At 50.1% G+C, this 17,193-nt stretch overlaps 2 protein-coding genes across 6 annotated transcripts; both read right to left on the minus strand.

Moving 5' to 3' along the window:
• Nucleotides 1–17: 17 nt before the first annotated feature.
• kmt2ba (lysine (K)-specific methyltransferase 2Ba) lies at nt 18–15,039 on the minus strand. 5 transcript variants are annotated; one of them, XM_049751348.2, is made up of 38 exons: nt 14,636–15,039; nt 12,655–13,966; nt 12,420–12,592; nt 12,265–12,345; nt 12,016–12,172; nt 10,539–10,830; nt 10,279–10,340; nt 9,962–10,186; nt 9,789–9,886; nt 8,370–9,050; nt 8,148–8,261; nt 7,931–8,077; nt 7,749–7,841; nt 7,549–7,666; nt 7,370–7,486; nt 7,097–7,287; nt 6,935–7,030; nt 6,766–6,864; nt 6,618–6,694; nt 6,445–6,554; nt 6,284–6,363; nt 6,069–6,203; nt 5,828–5,986; nt 5,641–5,758; nt 5,478–5,556; nt 5,239–5,405; nt 5,010–5,168; nt 3,968–4,900; nt 2,830–3,874; nt 2,658–2,753; nt 2,481–2,576; nt 2,301–2,395; nt 2,112–2,237; nt 1,783–2,035; nt 1,604–1,714; nt 1,445–1,528; nt 1,239–1,368; nt 18–1,155 (listed from the first exon to the last, which is right to left on the minus strand). In XM_049751348.2, the coding sequence occupies exons 1-38, from the start codon at nt 14,927–14,929 to the stop codon at nt 880–882; spliced, it is 8,679 nt and encodes a 2,892-aa protein (XP_049607305.1). In that variant the 5' UTR covers nt 14,930–15,039; the 3' UTR covers nt 18–879. The 5 variants fall into 5 exon arrangements, with proteins under 5 accessions (XP_049607305.1, XP_049607306.1, XP_049607303.1 ...); XM_049751349.2 differs by having other exon boundaries at nt 2,830–4,900; nt 8,370–8,474; nt 14,636–15,038; XM_049751346.2 differs by having other exon boundaries at nt 2,830–4,900; nt 8,370–9,041; nt 14,636–15,038.
• Nucleotides 15,040–15,522: 483 nt separating this feature from the next.
• LOC125987275 (zinc finger and BTB domain-containing protein 40) lies at nt 15,523–17,087 on the minus strand. Its single transcript, XM_049751574.2, has 5 exons — nt 17,015–17,087; nt 16,719–16,825; nt 16,483–16,613; nt 16,263–16,406; nt 15,523–16,187 (listed from the first exon to the last, which is right to left on the minus strand). Exons 2-5 carry the CDS (start codon nt 16,774–16,776, stop codon nt 15,744–15,746), a joined length of 777 nt encoding a protein of 258 aa, XP_049607531.1. The 5' UTR covers nt 16,777–16,825; nt 17,015–17,087; the 3' UTR covers nt 15,523–15,743.
• Nucleotides 17,088–17,193: the final 106 nt, after the last annotated feature.

Here is a 17,193-nt window from a genome sequence, read left to right on the forward strand (position 1 = left end):
GTGGACACAAACAATCGTTATGGAACAAACAACATTGGAAGTTTATTGAACATAAATACAAAAAAAAAAAAACACGCAGGTAGAAAAATATGTAACAGGTTTAGAAAGACCTTTTTATACAACTATTTACAAACACAAAAGCTGAAAACACCTTCAGCACCCACCCCAAAATAAATGTGAATTTGGACAGGCAACAGTGGTTGTCAAATACCTGCAGGTCAATCAATTTAAGGTTAGTAATTAATGCTGTGTTACGTGTTGTAATCTTTGGGACTTGAATTTTATTTTCTATTTTTTTTGAAGGACAAAATGTTTCATCATGAGGTAGCACACATGGAAACACTGACGTGGCTGAAAATTTCACCCACCTCAAAACGCAAACTACCATTTTTAATCCAACTTTCAAAGGTTAAAGCACAAAAGGGCTTACTCCATAAAGATTTCTTTTTCAAATATACAAAAACATAATGGCCTATAAAGGGACAGTGCAAAAGCATTGTATTATTTCTTCCTAAAAGACACAAAATGAACAAGACCTGCGGGATCATCACAGATTTTCTGAGTATGGCTAAAAGAATTTGAAGTCTACCGGCATCTCAGTAAACCCAAACTGAGAGACTACAGCATGAGGCCGCCACGACGGAAAACAAAATAACAAAAAAAAGGATTGCGTCTGAGCAATAAATAAATATTCCCCTGCGACAAAACGAAACAAATACAATTGTGTGTAGTAAAAGAGCATCACAGCGCCTTGTGCAAAGTCTGTGATTGACTATGATGACGTTCTCTCCAGGTTGTGACGCTCAAGTACTCTTCTTGTCGTAAAATGTTATTCAACGGAGGTGGGAATTCCCCAGAGGTAAGTCCTACCTCGGGCCGCTAGTTAAGGTAGCGACGGCAGCGTCGGGCGGCGCAGTTGCAACGCAGCTTGCTCTCGTCGTCCTCGATGGGGAACTTGTAGTCGTAGGTGAGCTCCTCGCCGCGGTAGATCTTGCGCAGCGCGAAGATGACGATGTGCTTGCGGCCGTCCACGTTGATGACGCGCGAGTAGCAGTTGGGCTCGCACGAGTGGTTGATGAAGCGCGCCGCGTTGCCCTGCATGGTGGCGTCCACCACGTCAAAGTCGTCGATGCGGAACATGTAGCAGCCGATGCCCTGAGAAGGCGAGGTTTCATTTGAAATTTTTCATCTTCTCCTTTCGAGGAGTGAAACTCAGGCGTGTTACGTAACTGACTTACTTTGCCGTCATAATATTTCTCCCGCTTATCCGTCAGCACTGAGCGGATAACGGTGCCGGCGTACTCGATGACCATTTCTCCCGCTTCGATGATCCTCTTGCAGAAAAGTCCTCGGCCGTGAATGAGAGACCTGCGGGAAAGTAAGATAGATACGTAAGCCTCGGGATTCCATCTGACGGCGAGACGTTGGTCCATTGTTGCGTCACCGGTAAACGCCGACGGCTTCCTTGGATGTTTTTTCCAGGTGGCGAAATCTCATGGCCATGGGAAGCTCACTGCTGGTGGCACGCCTGGTGGAAAAGTACAGCGAGGTCATGTGACCATTTCTGTCTTGTTCCCGTTTTGCTCGTTTCCAAATGACTGACCTGGACGACTTGAGCGGGAACTCGTCGTCCTCCTCGTCATAGGGGCCGAGCGAGTCGGGGGGCGCTCGGTGCTGAGACGCCAGGAAGTCGAACATGTCGAACGTCGATTTCCTGTTCACACACAAAAAAGGTGTCAAATCAAATTCATGCATGGAGAAAAAAACAAAATGGCAGCGCACCGCATGTAGACTTCGCCGCGGGCGCAGCCGCTGGGGTTGAGCGGTAACTCCTCCTCGATGTCGCTGCAGCGGTGGAAGCGGAAGCGGTGGCTCTTGCAGTCGCCGGCGCCGCGCAGCTGCTCCAGCAGGAAGATGACGGCGTCGTGCACCACGCCAAGCACCCGCGGCCCGCTCATGCCGCCCAGGGGAAACTGCCCGAGGCGGAAGGCCGCCCGCGCTTCTTGGACGCCGTCGATCACGGCACGCCAAGCCACTGGCGAAAGGAGACGATAGAGAACGGCGTTTTTCTTCTGGTCACAGATGGCGTCTGAAATACATTTGATTCTTACCCTCCATGCTGTTAGCTTTGACGCTAAAGCCGTCATCGCTGGTGATTTCAAAACGCAGGTGAGGCTGGTTCATGTAGCTCCTCTTTTTGTTTTTGGGCAAAGGGGCCTCGTCCTCAGAACTGCAACCTAAGCGAGAGAATTTTTTGTCACGGCTTCTTCATTCATTTTGACATGTTCTAAGGGGCAAACCTGCAAGGGGGGCCCAATCGGACAGATCTCCATGGCGAGCGCTGACCCACTTGTGTGATCCGGCCCAACTGCTCGCACTCTCCACATTCGGAGTCCTGAGCATAACACGGAATCATCAGCAAATAAATATTCTGTTTACAAAAAGCAAAATTTAAATAAAATAAAAATTGATGGGCTAACCTTGGGGACATTGGCAGCGCTGGTGCCGTAATTCTCAAATTCTCCTTGTCCACATCGGGAACATCTTTTCCAGGCTGGATTTTAATTTTGGGATATCTGTGGAAGGGAGTGAGACAATTTAAAAATATATGAGCTTTCGGCAAACATTGAAGAGATGTTTTCGCCCAATGCACTTGCCCTTCTTGGCTTGCAAGCAACCGTCGCCGTCCGCCGCTAATGTTCACGTTGCAGGATGTGGAGTCTTTATCTGCAACGTCCGTCTTTCGCTGGGTTCTGCGGTGCACAAATGTTTGGTACAGATTACAGGCCACATCTTTTGGGCATCTCTGTGTCTTCAGACAATACTGACCCGTATTCCTGATGATACCCGTGATCACCGGAAGGCTCCTTCAGGATGTCCATCTTGGCCTTTTTTCTTCTGTAAGCGATGGTGCTAGGGAGCTTGACACGCACTTTCGGCGCACTTGTCATCTGTGGGTTGTAAGTTGGCACGCTGATACGGACACTTGGGGACACTGCGGCTCCGCCGGCTGACTCATGGCTGATCTTCTGGTGGGCGTCTTGGCATTGAGGAGGTACTGCAGGTTTGCCACCCGTGCCAAGGAGGATGATGGGCTTGGTCCTTGGGGGCTCAGCCTGGGATTCCATGGATCTGTTCATAATCGCTTGAGCCGTTTCGGCTTCCGACAAAATCGAGGCGGGATTACGCTGCACGGTGACGGCCGGCGGGGGGCTGGTCATGCGTTTAATGGGCACCACTCGGTAGATGATTTTGTGGTTGGGCGCCGGTGTGGTGGGGACGCTGGCGAGCTGGGTGCCAGTGCTAGGTTTGATCGTAACGCGAGGGATAGGTCGCTTCAAGGCGTTGCCCTTGTGGAGCATTTTGGCAATTTGGCTTATCTTGCTGTAAGTGGGAGAACTTGTGTTGAGCGTTTGATACGTGTTGGTTCTGGGGTTCTTCAGCAGGATCTGACCTTCACTGTTGACTAAGAGCACCTGAGGGGTCGGCGCGACACTGGGGGCTGCAGCCGAAGTGGGAATCATCAGCTGGGTGGGTTGCTGTGACGCGACGGGCTTGTCCAAGCGGATGGCGACGGTTTTGCCTCGCATGACGGCGGGTTGGACGTTTAAGGCGTTCACCCCGTTGAAGAGAATGGGCGAGGCGACAGCGTTCGGGGCGACGGAGGTCACAAGCTGGACCGACCTGGAGGGCAGCAGCACCTTGACTTTCGGCGGCTGCTGCTGCTGCTGAGGGACGACGCTCTCTGGCAAAAAGGACTTCATTTTGGCAGTGTTGCGGATTTTTTTGACAAGGACTCTTTTTACTGGCAAGTTTTTCGGCTCGGGAGAGTAGTCCGGGTCATTAGCGTCATCTTTGAAGCCTTCCGTGGAGTCTGTGGATGACGCATTGTCATTTTCATCGGCTTGCGTGTTACTCGTAGACATCAAACCGACGTCGTTGTTGGCATCGGAACTCCCGGCGGTACCTTCTAGAAAAACGGCCTTGGCAGATGTGTCGCCATCCATCAGCACCTCCTCGCTTTGCACCATGTCGAAAGCGTCGAGGAAAACAGGGGCTGGCTGGTCTACTGAGAAGTCGCCCGCCGTGCTCGTACCTTGCTCTACCTCGTGGCTGGAATCCAACCTCTTGAGAGCGACCGTCAGCTGCTTTGTGGGCGAGTTGTCGTCGGTGTGAATGGGAGCGCTGCCGCTTCCCGCGTCGCCGGCCTCCTCGCTGCAGTCGCTCTCGGAGCCGTCGTCGGCGCCGTCCAACTGCGAAATGGAGGGCGTGGAGGGCAGGGCTGATGTCTGCGCGCCACCAGCTGCCTCGCACACGACGGTGCGGGTAAGTTGAACACTGTGGTCTTCATCTTCGGAGTCTGCTTCCGGGATCTCCGCATCCAGCCGGCCGCCCGGCAACATGTTATCGCTCAGCAGGGTCTCGTCAAAAGCGTTGAGAACCGAAGCCACTGCAACCTCGGTGTCAGCGTCAAACACGGTGTAAGGCAGCTCCAAGTGTCCATCTGTGTTATTGGGGGCTAGCGAGATGCCGTTTGTCGTCGCCACGGCCGCGTCCTCCGTCTCGGACGATTCCAAGAAATCTTGGGGAACCTCAGCAGACACGGGAGTGGTGATCTTGAACGCGTGCCTTCCCCTGGGGGAGCCGTGGCGAGGCGAAAACCCGGCGGACATGGGTCGAGGCGGCGAGCCCCAGCCGGGCGAGAGGGAGTTCTGTCGCGATAAGGGAGGAGAGCTCGGCGAAAAGTTGGAAGACCTCGGCGGGGGAGCGCAGCAGGACTGGATGGGGCTGCCAGTCGGGGAGGAGCTGCAGCGGCTCCTGGATGAAAGCCTTCGGCGGCGCTGAGTGTTCTCCAGGTCCCGCAGAGTGAAAATATGATGCGATTTGGAAGCCGCCGAACCTTAAAAGAAAAATCACGAAACTGAACTACGCATTTCAAATTTACGGATTCATCCTCAACATATAAAAATGGACTGAATTGACTTGCAAACATCTTTCTGCCTGTATACCTGGAGACGGGAGGGGTCGGGAAGTCCCCCCCGCGGGCCTCCTGGTCTGCGAGTAGCTGTGGTGCTTGTATGGCGAATTGTGCAATTTGGAGTTGGGCGATGGAGTAGCAGATGAATGTGGGCTTGACGTGGCGCTTAAAGTGTCCAGTCTCTCCATATCTGGGAGGGACATCACACATTTTGGCACCCAAACACAACCGAAGAGTCACAAGCGACAATGGACTATTACCCCTGTGCAAGTTGGGACTGTGGACGATGGTTTGATTCTCCTCTTGATCATACTTCATGAGGAGCTCCTGTTCCTCGCCGGGCAGGGGGCCGCTGACTTCTGTCACCTTACAGGTGTACTTGCAGTGGCGACGCGGATCCACAGTGCTCCAGTATAAACGAGAGCACCTAAAATAAAAAGACAAATTCATTTCTCATCCTAAATTATCTCAAGTTTACATCACAAAGAGGATGGCTTACTGGTATCCGACAGGGTATAACATCCTCCCGTTGGATGAGATTTCTGACAGCACGCCGAGTTTCTGGATTTGCAGAGACCCTAAAAAACAGAAGGAACGTTTGTAGTCATCATGTGGATAATACTAAAAAAGATAAGCAAGGTATTGTAATCTAATATACGTACCGATGGTCATATTGATGGATTCAGGCTCGAGGCCTGTGAGGAACTTCCTCTTCAGCGTGATCCCTTCAAAGTCGACGTAGACTCGCCGCGAAACTTCAAATCCATCCCCGGACACAACCTGTGGTTATAAAATTAATTAGTACCTCAACTGTTTATTATGAATAGCAACAGCATTGCTCACACACACCGCCGCACTGACGAGATCCGTGTGTTTGTAGCAGTAGACCTTCCGGTCCCGCTGGAACACACAATCGTGGGCTCGCGCGCACATGAAGTGGAAGTTACTCTGGCAGGTGGAGAGGCAGCAGCCCACCGTGGCCCCCGACAGCCCACAGCGGTCGCAACGCTGACGAGACAGAACAACAACAAAAACAGTGAGCAGCTCTCTCCGTCTGGAACGACCAAACACTGTTAAGATGTTTACATACCAAGTGGCGCCCCCTGTAGACAGCAGTGTGTACTTGATGTAGGGCGCCGTTGTTCTCAGAAACTTCGGCCGACCAGATGCAGCAGTTAATGTGGGCCCACTCGTTCTGGCCTAAATACAGCAGTCGTCCTTCATCCTGTTAAGATTAGCAAACATGTTGATTTAAATTATGACATGGTGCAACAAAAAAAAAAAAAAGAAGAAGCTTCATCTTACTCTGGGAGCAGAGTCACCATGGTGTTGACACAAAACACACTGTCGGCTGTCTTTGACGGCTTCCACATCCTTCATCGCACCTGCATGGGGCAAAACTGTCATATTTCAACCCGTTGGTCTCCAAATAATTATGAGCACACACGGCTGCTATTATTTCATACCTTTCCCCGCCTGCGTGCCCTTGCTCTCCCGAGGCTGGTACGTCCTCTGCGTCCACTGCGCATAGCTGTGCTCCTTCGAAGGCGGGATTACAGCTTCGGGGAGCATGCTGCTGCAGAGCAAAGGATGTTGGTAGGTTTAGGGACGAGACCACCGGCGTGTGCATTGGACTTACCTTGGCAGGTCCTCGGAGAATGACCTCAACTTATTTTGGTGGTGCGCAGGAAGCCAGGGGAAGACTTGCACCATCAACTGTCGGAACAAGCGATAGTTATGTTAGAATAAAATCCCCGACTGTTTTAAATAGTCTCTTTTAAGCTTACTTTGGCGTAGTGCTCCCTGGCCTGAGCAATGGCTTTTTCATCGTCTTCCTCCTTCAGCCACTTTCTCATCACAGAAACGACATCGGCATGGAATGCTTTCTGTGTGGGTGGGAGAGGTGTCAACGTTATACTGTACATATGCAGCATTATTTTTCTCACTCATACTCACAATAGATGTGTAATTGCCCCCTTTTAACTTCTCGTCCATGGCTTGGAGATCACACGCTGGTGTCTGTTCCTCGACTAAGTTGTTTGTTTCCTGACACTAAAGCGCAAACGCATGCTCGTTAGGAGCAGCAAATAACGACAACTACGTCCGTGGGCAGCGTACCGATTGGCAGAGCGCGAGATGCTGAGTGGCGTCGGAGGCGAGGAGCCCGGCCAGCACCTCCCGCAGGCCGAGCAGCAGTTGGCTTTGCAGATGGTCCCTTAGGCTTTCGTCCTCACCGGTATGGCGACGGCACGGGGAGCAGGTGAAGACGGCGTCTTGGGGTCGGCTCGACAGCAACCCCTTGAGCTCCTCTGCAATGGGAGAAAAACCAAAACATTATATGGACTGAGGCTCGAGAAGACAGAATCACAAAAAGCTGCAATGCAAGCTCACCTGAGAGACCCTCACAGGTGTGATGCACCCAGTGCTTGCATCTTGAACAATGAATCATCTGCTCCCGCTGGCTGCTGTCGTCGTCGTAGCACTTGCTGCACACGGTGCAGAAGTCGCCTGTGTAGACATTGTGTGTCAGTCGTTACCATGTCGGAAAACAACTTGAGTCAGCGAGCAACCTTTTTCGTAAAGAACGGTGCAGTCGGGGCAGAAGTTCTCGGCGTGGTTCCAAGCCACGTCCCAGGATTTTCCGGGCGTCACCCCGCAGCTTTTGCAGCGGATGCAAGTCATGCAGAGCTGGGGGGAGAAAAAAAAAAGTGTTAGAAACCCCACAAGAAAAAAAGTTATTAGCTTAGATAAAAAAATATATAAAGACAACCCAGGGTAGACTGCAGTTCATTGGTTTGGGGTATGTTGGTCCCAAGCAGGAAGGATGGTAGGAGGTTTGGCATCTCTTGCATTGCAACACAGGCTGCAGAGAAATAACAGTGTGAGCGGAGCCAAGCTTATTTAGAACACACTCAGCCGATGGCGCTGTAAGCCAAAAGTTGGCTTTCACACCTTGGACAGCTTGCTTCTGCGCCCACACACGTGGCAGAACTTGCAGCGTCGGCAGCACCAGTTCTCCTTGTTCCCCGCCAGGGGCTGCTCCTCGGCCGAGAGGCAGAAGTTGTGGAAGGGCTCGCAGCATATCTGGCAGAAGATCATCTGAGAGCAAAGATCAGGTCATTCGAGAGAACGAGAATCAGGCAGGAGGTGCACTGAAGGGCTGGGTTACCTCATGACGACCTTTGCTGGCACATAGCAGACAGACGGGCTGAGGTGTGCTGGGGACAGACGTGAGGACGCTGAGGCCACCCATTAGCCACACGTTTTGAATTGCGCAATCCTCCTGGGGGAAGGGAGACCATTGTATCCTTTTAATACTTCAATTCTATTGTGCCGTTTCCAGATCAGTTTTTCCACCCGAGTGACATGATCGGCAATCATGCAAGCCTACCTTAAAATCCACACGGATCCTTGTCTTGTCAAGCAGCGGGCCCTTCTGGGGAAATCCGCTAGGAAACCCCACAGGGGCGCTGTGCGACGAACCCTCTGCGGCATTCTGGGAAGGAAGGAGACAGTGTGGGTCAGTTCCCGGCGGCCTTTGCAGCCCCATTCCTTCTTGTCCGTCTTGGCCATCATCCCGGGCACCGTCGGCTTCGTCCACCGCGAGTTCTTTGTCGCTCAAAGCACCGAGCTGCTGCCGCTGCGACGGCACGTCCCCTTGAAAGCGTAACGTGGTCGCAACCTCTGTCAGAGCGGAGTGGCATGTGGACTTTGGGCTCCCTTGGGGTGGTGGCGATTCACGCCCGTGCAATACCACAGGTGGGGGCAAGCGGTGCAGTCGCAACACGAGGACACGTGAAAGGGGCGGCGGTTCAGGCGGACTCCCCGTTACGAGCTGCGGCGCGACGGCATGCAGTGCGTGCGGCTCACTAGGCTGCGTAAGGGGCTGCATCAATTTGGGCTCAGATTGTTTTAGGTATGGATCCAGGCGCTGGGGCGACTGCGGCAGAGGATCAGGGAGACGGTATAAGTGTACTCTGAGCTCCCGCTGTAGTTTGGGCATGGGGCTTCCGGGTGGGCCGGGACAGGGGAACGTATCGCTGGGCGCCGTCTCTTCCGTGTTCTGCAATCCCTGCGGAGGAGGGGACTGCCTAAGCCAACCAGCCATACAGGTTCCAAACGCTACACTTGCATAGAGGCGCATGCAATAGACAAAGGAAAGAGGCCTCCTGTCAGGGCACTACTGGATGTTAGCCAGGGGAAGTAAGCAAGTAAGTAAGGCGGGTCAAAGGTCAAGAGTGTACAGAGGCATGCTAGTTTTGAAGTCTGCTGGTTTTGACAAAGGGCAAGTAACATTTGAATCCAATTTCCCATAAAAAAAATAGTACGGTAAGCTTATTTCCTCAAACCTCCCAGAAAATAAATCATGCAGCCATCTCAGTTCATCAGCACAACTGCTCACACACGTTAACCAAAACAGCAGCACCTACCGACGCACGCAAACTGCCTATTGGGACGATTTCAAGCGTCTTAATGTTTACGGTCAACTTCATTTCACTTCTTACGGCCACTCGGGAATGTTGCGTGACTCCACATCTCAGTTTGCTTTGGTTGCATTTCTAGCTAGCGGTACCTTTTCTTTATTTAAACACCATTTTCACTATTAGAGGTCAGTGGACAAAATAAGGAAAGAAAAGAGGCCGGAGAAGGAAATTGCTTGGAAGATGTCTTCTTGCTAGGAATTTCTCAGACTGCCAATCAAATTTAGCGTGAAAACAATAGCAGGAAGTCATAGTATTCCAAATAATTTAGCCCAGGAGTTTAAAAGAGCTACATGGGAGGAAAGGGAGACGCTTGCAGGCAACATTACCTTGTAGGCTCTTGGTCTGCCTCCTTTGGAAAATGGCCGCCGTTGCTTCACCACCTCATGAGCAGGGTCATGACGTGCGGACAGTCCATGTCCGATATCTCAAAAAGAACACACACTTTAGAAACAGTTCCATGTTTTTGTTTTTTTTGGAGCACTGGAGAGTTGTTGTCTACCTTGCTTGGAGACCATTTTCTCTTTTTTAAATGCTTGTCCCTCTTCCTCTGCCTCTTCTTCCGACTCGGATTTGAGCAGGCTGCTGAAGGAACGTGGCGTGATATCACGCAAGGAATGCTTTCGAATTTTGGTCGGCACTAAGGGCAGCGACTTGGGCGACTCCCCGGCGCACCAGTTGCCGTCGTCGCTGCTTGACAACGGTGCTGAAATCTGCCGGGCGCGGACTGACAAAATGGAGGCAAAACACAGTTAATTTTATTTTGGAGAATAACCTTCCCCCTTATCTGGACATAAGAACACTATTACCAATACATACCTGTAAATTGTTTGACAATGCGCTCCGTCTTGGTTGCTTCAATTCTATCGCACCTCCTGTATCTGTTGACAATACAGCACAAAAATGTGTTAATCTTTCATCAAATAAATAATATTTCTTTAAAAATACTGCTGTGCTTGCTATCTTTCTGCGCAATTTGATTTCCTTCACTTCACCCTCTGGGGTAGTAGTAGCACCACCTAGTGGCCAGAGTGTGCAAATGCTCATTTGAAGGGACGTACACAACGGCGATTCCTTACATGCAACATTGCCGCCTCTTGTTGGGCCCGCCAAACTTGGGCTTGTCGCGACAGTTGGTACACTTGGCGCAGTCCGTGTCCACCAGGCAGCCTCGACACGTGCCGCAGCGCCGGGAACGCACGCCGCCGGGCTTGTAGCGGCTCAAGATTTTGCGCTTTCTGTAATTGCGGCCTCGCCGCCGCCCGCGCCGCCGCCAATGTTTCTGCTGATCCTCCAGGGGTTCCTGGGAGACGAGCCACTGAGCCCCGCTCTCCGCTGAGATGTCCTCGTCCTCGTCGTCATCTGCGACATCTGCAAGCAGGAAAGGGAGTGGTTGGATAGCGACTCAAAAGCGTATTAGCACATTTAACAGGAGCCGCAGGCTTCTATTTATGACTGGGGGAGGCAATAAAAATGTATGTAATTTTATTTAAAAAACAAATATGCGTGGTTAAAATACTATAAATCACAGGATATGGCATTCATGGACCATTATGGAGAGAAAAGACCAGACCAGAAGGGCAGAACAAATAAGATAAGCAATGGATGCAGACAGCTTTGATGAGCAAAATGGAGAATTCATGTTGAAGACCCCGCCAGCATAAACATTTCTGCCAGGCAGAGAGTTCCAGCTGGCTCTTTAGGTGTCTTGTGTGCAAACGTGAATCCATGAAGGCAGGTTTTTTGGACAACAAGCTACAATTGCGTCTAGCTGCCACAAGGGGGTGGCAAAGCACTACTTTTAAATTACATTGGTGACTTACTGGACAGGGATTTTGCTGGAACAAAAAGGGTGAATAAATATGAGGAGTCCCAAATAATGCATAGTAAAAAAAAAATAATAATAATAAATAAATAAAATGAAAAAAATACTTCTGTACTTCTCAGCGTTTTTGTCCGTGTCTTTTGTGTCGACATTGCAGATGAACATAACATCCATATTCTTAAGAATATGCAAATTGGTGAATTATGCGTGATGTGTGTGTGTATTCTTTGAATGTGGTGTGCGATTGTCCCTACGTGTGGCTTCAGGGCAGCGAGTCTAATGGTCAAACAGCACTTTCTCACCTCATACAGAGTGATGGCCGATCGACCAGTGTTGGGTAAAGCTTTCCAACAGCGGTGGCTAATCTGTGTGTGACAAAAGATAATTTTTGCTGGCAAATAATTGACTTACAACTACATTGAGCTTAAAAGAAAAGGTTTGTATTTTTGTTGGAGGAGGGGGAATTGGTGAGTTGTGTTTTTTTTTTTATTTATTGGTGGCTTTACGGTTGCTGCAAGTGCACTGTGATGTGCTAAGGTGAAGATATTTTGGATGCCTTCTCAACTGCCCTCTTATTTGTCTACTCGCTGGCTTGATCGGAGTATTGAAACCAAACAAAAGGTAATCTACATGGTTTGTGTCACACAAGAGGATCAGTCGGGACTAGAAAATGGTTGTGCACTTTTTGTCCAATGTGCCAGTTTGCAAAAAGAAAAAAACTTGGAGCGTACCTTCAATTGTGGGGGAGAAGGTGATCCCCTCCCTCTCGTGCAGCGGTAGGGCACTGAGTCGGGGGATGTCGTCAGGCACCATCGCCCGCGGCTGACCCAGGGCAACCGCCGCCGCCCGGCAAACGTGCTTGATCCTAGGACCGCCCAGAGGTTGCTCCTGCCGACAGAAATGACATTTGGAGAAATTACAATCATCAAATAATCATTATTAAAAAAAATTTCAACCCTAAATAAAGAGATTCTCCTTACCTGAGGACACAGTTTAGGTGCGCGGTTGGCTCTCCTTTTCCTCCGTCCCCTCACCGCCACCTGAGTGTCGCCGGAGCTCGACTGTTCGTACGGAAAAAGTCCCGATTATTTTGGCGTTTGCACGCACGGGTTGGAAAAAAAAACGCCATGCTCACCTGCGACAACTTGAACTGCTTCTGCTGGTCGATCTTGATGAGCTGCACTTTGGCTTTCTTCAGCAGGTGCAGCATCCTCCTGTTGGCTCCGCTCAGGCCCACCGCACGGTGCCCGGACACGCCCACCTCGGGGGCCGCCGCCACAGCGCCAACCTCACCGCCGCCCACTGCATCTGCGCCGACAAAAAAGATGGTCAGGAGCATCGCATCTTCAAATAAAACGAGTCACGCTTACCATTGTTGTCGGCGTCTTGCGGAGATGTTTGCGAAGACGTCTTGGGATTGCTGCCGACAGCTACGGAGAGCTTCCTCACCACGCCAGGCGAGTTCGTTTCCTCCATGGTGAGTTTGGACCTGCGTCGCCTCTTCTTCTTGACGTGCACGTTCAAATCGTCCTGACGAGTGGCGGTGTTTTCAACCCGTGCGGAGGACTGGCCTCTCTTCTCTGCCAGCTTCAAGGTGAGCCGCTTGAGTTTCTTGTAGAAGTCCAGGTGACTGGTGGCAAGAATCGGTCGTGCGGTGAGCTTCGCCGATGGACGTGACCTGTCAGCCACGGGCGCGGCGTCCCCGTCCACATCGTAAAAAGAGTCTTGAGAGGATGTGCTGGTCTTCTCGTCTTCTTTGGGTGTGTTCTTGAGCCAGGAAGACATGTGGCCTTTCGGGAAGGGCACCATGGCTTCATCCAAGAACCTCTTGGGCGTCTTGATGACGCGGGCTGAGCGTGCGGTGGTCACAGCTGAGGAGTCGCGCTGCTCCACTGCTGAAGCAGGTTCGAGTTCAGGCGTGACAGCAGGATGTTGCTCGGGGACGTACGCATAGAACACATGTTTGATGCGCTTCTTTTTGGGGCTGGCGGTGGTAGCGGGCAAGGCGGGTTTAACCTTCCTCCGCTTGCCAAATACGCACTTGCGATGGTATCGCTTGATGGTACGATGCTCAGGTAGCACATGGGGTGGAGGAGACGGAGACGACCTCCCTTCCAGAGGCATGGCTGCCTCCGGACCGCTCTGGGTGCCCGCCTCCGCACCGATCTCCGGGGACGCGGCCACTTCCTTCGTCAATTTTTTCTTCAGGCCGCGCTGCAGGGTCGCCGCCGACAGCCTGGCGCGCTTGGCGGGCCGAGGCGATGAGGCGGCGTCTGGCATTGTGACCTTGACTTTATCCTCCTGCCCCGCATTCTCGTCTGTTCCCGCTTCCTCAGTTTGTCTCGCTTCACCGAGAGCAATCTTAATGTCATTTGCTTCTTGCAACATCTCCACTGGAGCCTCTTTCATATCTCTACCTTTAACGTCCACCCATTCTTTCTTAGAGCACCACGGTACGATCGTCCCAATCAAACCTTCGTTTTCTTTGGAGTTTTGTGGCACAATTGTGCCGATCAGCCCGTCTTCTTCTTCTTCTTCTTCCGTTTCTTCTTTGGCGCCTTGCGATACAATCTTCCTAGATCTGGTGGCAGGAGGTGATTTGGGAGGTTGAACAGCTTTGGGAGGTTTCACTCTCCTGGATGACTGAGCCGTGCTTGTGCCAAAACCATCAAAGCTTTCCTCCTGAAGAAAAAAACACAAAGATAAGGAAAACCCATGTTGGTTGACTTCAGTGGAGACCACATCAGGTTCATTTAGAAAAGATCTTGAGTTTGTACAAGAGGTCCGAGCAATGCAAAGTACTTTTCCCAATACATTTTAATCAAACTATTTGAGAGCAGAAAGAGTGCATGGTCCTTCAAATGCTCAAACTGCTTTCCACCATGGAGTCAGCTGACAGCTCCAACGTGGAAAGTATGATGATCAACTTGACCATTGTGACGTTTTCCTCACGACACGACAAAATATATGCAAACCTCAAAACGAATGCAAGACGTAAATTTAAGACGAGCTAGCGAAACTTTACTGCACGAAGCTCGTTTGCATAAACAATCGTGGCTAGCAGCTCAAGTTTCCGCCTTGTGGGGGGTTAGACGGGAGTCGTTTTTTGTTAAAAACATGCATGTTTGCGATATAAATGAGCAATTATTCCCCGCACAAGCACAGGAAATCGGTGTTGGTCCGCGATGGAAGCCGAAGCTAAAGCTACATTGCCGCGAGTAAATCAAGGGGCTTCCACATCCTTTGTAATTCCTAAACAACAAGTGCACCCAAGCGCCATTTCTAGTGTGTTTAAAACAAGTGAGACATTTTGTTGTCAAGGCGGTCCTGCTAGATGAATAGCTAGCTCACCTCATCGCTCGACTCGAAGCCCGCTTCCCCCAGCCGTCCATGCTTCTCGGCCACGCCGAGCAGGCGCAGCAAGGCCGGGTCGTCGCTCAACGCGAGGCCGATGTTTACGGGCCTCGGCCTTCCATCCGTCGACTCGTCGTCGTCCGAGCTCAGCCTTCCGCGTTTGCTTCGCTTGCCCAGCCGTAACCGGCCGACACGGCTCGCGCAAGGGCGGCCCGGGAAGCGAGCTCGGGCGACCGTTTGGCCGCTCAAAGCCACCGCGGACGACGACAATCCGCCACCCGAAGCCGCCATTTTTGAGCACGACGTCACCGAGAAGAAGAGCGCGGTGTCTGCCGACGACGGGCGATGTGAGCACGCAAGATGGACCTAGAGTGCTCTCGGCCACTGCCAGAAGGCGCGAGATAGGAAGGGAAGACAAGTGCATCATGGGAAAAAAATGACTTATCGCCACTTTGTTTTGTTTGTGAGCACCACTTTCGTTACTTACTGTTTTTCGAAACGTATTCATCACATCTTAAATAATTTCGGCATCCATTTTGATAAAATTTGGTTTTTTTTTTCGCTATGAACATTTTATTCTGCAGCTCGTGACCTCTATAACCAGGAAAACTGCAGATGAATTCAATGTATAAAATATATCAATAAAACACAAATAAAGACAAAATATTCCCAAAAATTTAATTTAAATAATTCATCCATTTAAAGTATATGTAAATACATACAAGCAAGTGAACAAACCTGTATCAACAAACTTGATGCGGTCTCAAGAAAATTAAAAACAAATATTTTAGGGAATACACGCTTGATGATAAATCAACATGTATATTTATTCCAGACAAATTTAATTATTAACCTAAAAGCACTGATTGGTCAAATGCTATAGATATTGATATAAAGAGCTTTATTTGAACAAAAAAAAAAACATGCTTAAACTTCACAATAACCTTGTGCTTTTGTAACATGAACTCCATTTGGCCTTCTGAGGACTTCAAAACAACTAAAATGGCCATTGATGTGAAAAAAAAACATGCATAAGTGGAAAAAAAAAAGGCTATGGTGTTGAAGACAAACACTAGTTCTGTGCAGACTGGCGTTTATGGCATGCTCAGTGCATCTTCCTCTTGTGTGCCCTCAGGGCGTCAATGGACGGGAACACCAAATCACAGTCTCTTTTGGAGCACGGAATCTTCAGCTCTTCTTCCTCTATCTCCTCCTCTTCCTCATCTTCCTCCTCTTCATCCTCCTCTTCCATCTTCTTCTTCTTCTTGCCGCTCACCTTCTTTGTCTTAGCTCGGAGTTGGCGTTTAGTGGTGGGCTTCATTTTGCCGCTTTTAACCCTGTCTTGGTGGCTCTGCAGCGCCTCGTCGGTGAGGAAGTGGCACTCGCAGATGGAGCACAGCCGCCCGCTGCTTTGCGCTGCCGACACAACGTCCTGGTCGTGCGCTTCGATGCAGTGGAAGTGAAAGTCCAGTAGTTTGGGGCAGTCCACGTTGCAGTCTCGACAATGCCACACGTCTTGCACGCAGCCTTTCCTTTTGTGCTTGTAAAGCTGTGACCAAACAATCAGTCACATTTTCGCCGAAAAATTCCCCACGCTACGGGAGTTCACTGTACTTTCACTCACCCCATTAAAGTTGGCAAAGACTTGGGAGCAGGAAGAGCAGACAGGGATGTCATCGACCTGGTAGTGAAGCCCATTGTGTACTCTGAGTTCCTCAGGGGAAGCAAAAAGCTTATCGCACTTGTAACACGAGAACAGCGTGTCGTTCTGCAGAAAGATAAGAAATGTTGAGTGAGCCAGATAATGCCTATGGGCTCATTAGAGACCAACAAATATTGTTTACCTGCATCAGATGCCTGGTGTACTGCTCCGGGTGATTCCTCTTAAAGTGGGTCTCTTTGGTCTTAGCGGAGCGAAAGCTAATGAGACATTGCGGACAGCGGAGATCATCATCATCATCTTCTTCTGCATGATCTATCACAACCACAAATAATCACAGGGAGGAAGCTTTATGCACGAGGTCAGACAAAATATGTTATTTTCCAGTAACCATTTTTGTCAGTCAGGTGTACATCTTACGAATTTGCAGAAGGGAAGTCGCAGAAGACTCATCAGATCTAATCTCACGGTGGGTCATGTTGGTGTCCACGATGAAGTTCGTCCACTTTCAGCAAGTCAGTGCAAAACTGTAAAAAATTCAATTTTGCACAATACACGCTCCCATTTGGTTAAAAACAACTCAAAGGAACACATTCGTCTGAAACGGTTATCGTATTTATTTAAATTTAAGTGTTTGCTAAGTCTCCTTATGCAGTTCCTTTAACGACGACTTTTAAAATATGAATATTAGTGGAAAAACAAATTGATTTTGCTACCCTTGAAGCCACGGCGCCAAGCTGTGTTCATCCGGGTCACGTGACACATAAATTCCCGTCGAATCGCGCGGCTATCATCGCGAGAATTTCGGTAACGCCCACTGTACGTAATTCGTCTTAATTGGCATAAATCCAAATAAATTAGGAATTATAAATTAAACTTTTAGTACTATTAATAA

This window comes from Syngnathus scovelli, chromosome 19, assembly GCF_024217435.2.
Source record: "Syngnathus scovelli strain Florida chromosome 19, RoL_Ssco_1.2, whole genome shotgun sequence".
NCBI lineage: Eukaryota > Metazoa > Chordata > Actinopteri > Syngnathiformes > Syngnathidae > Syngnathus > Syngnathus scovelli.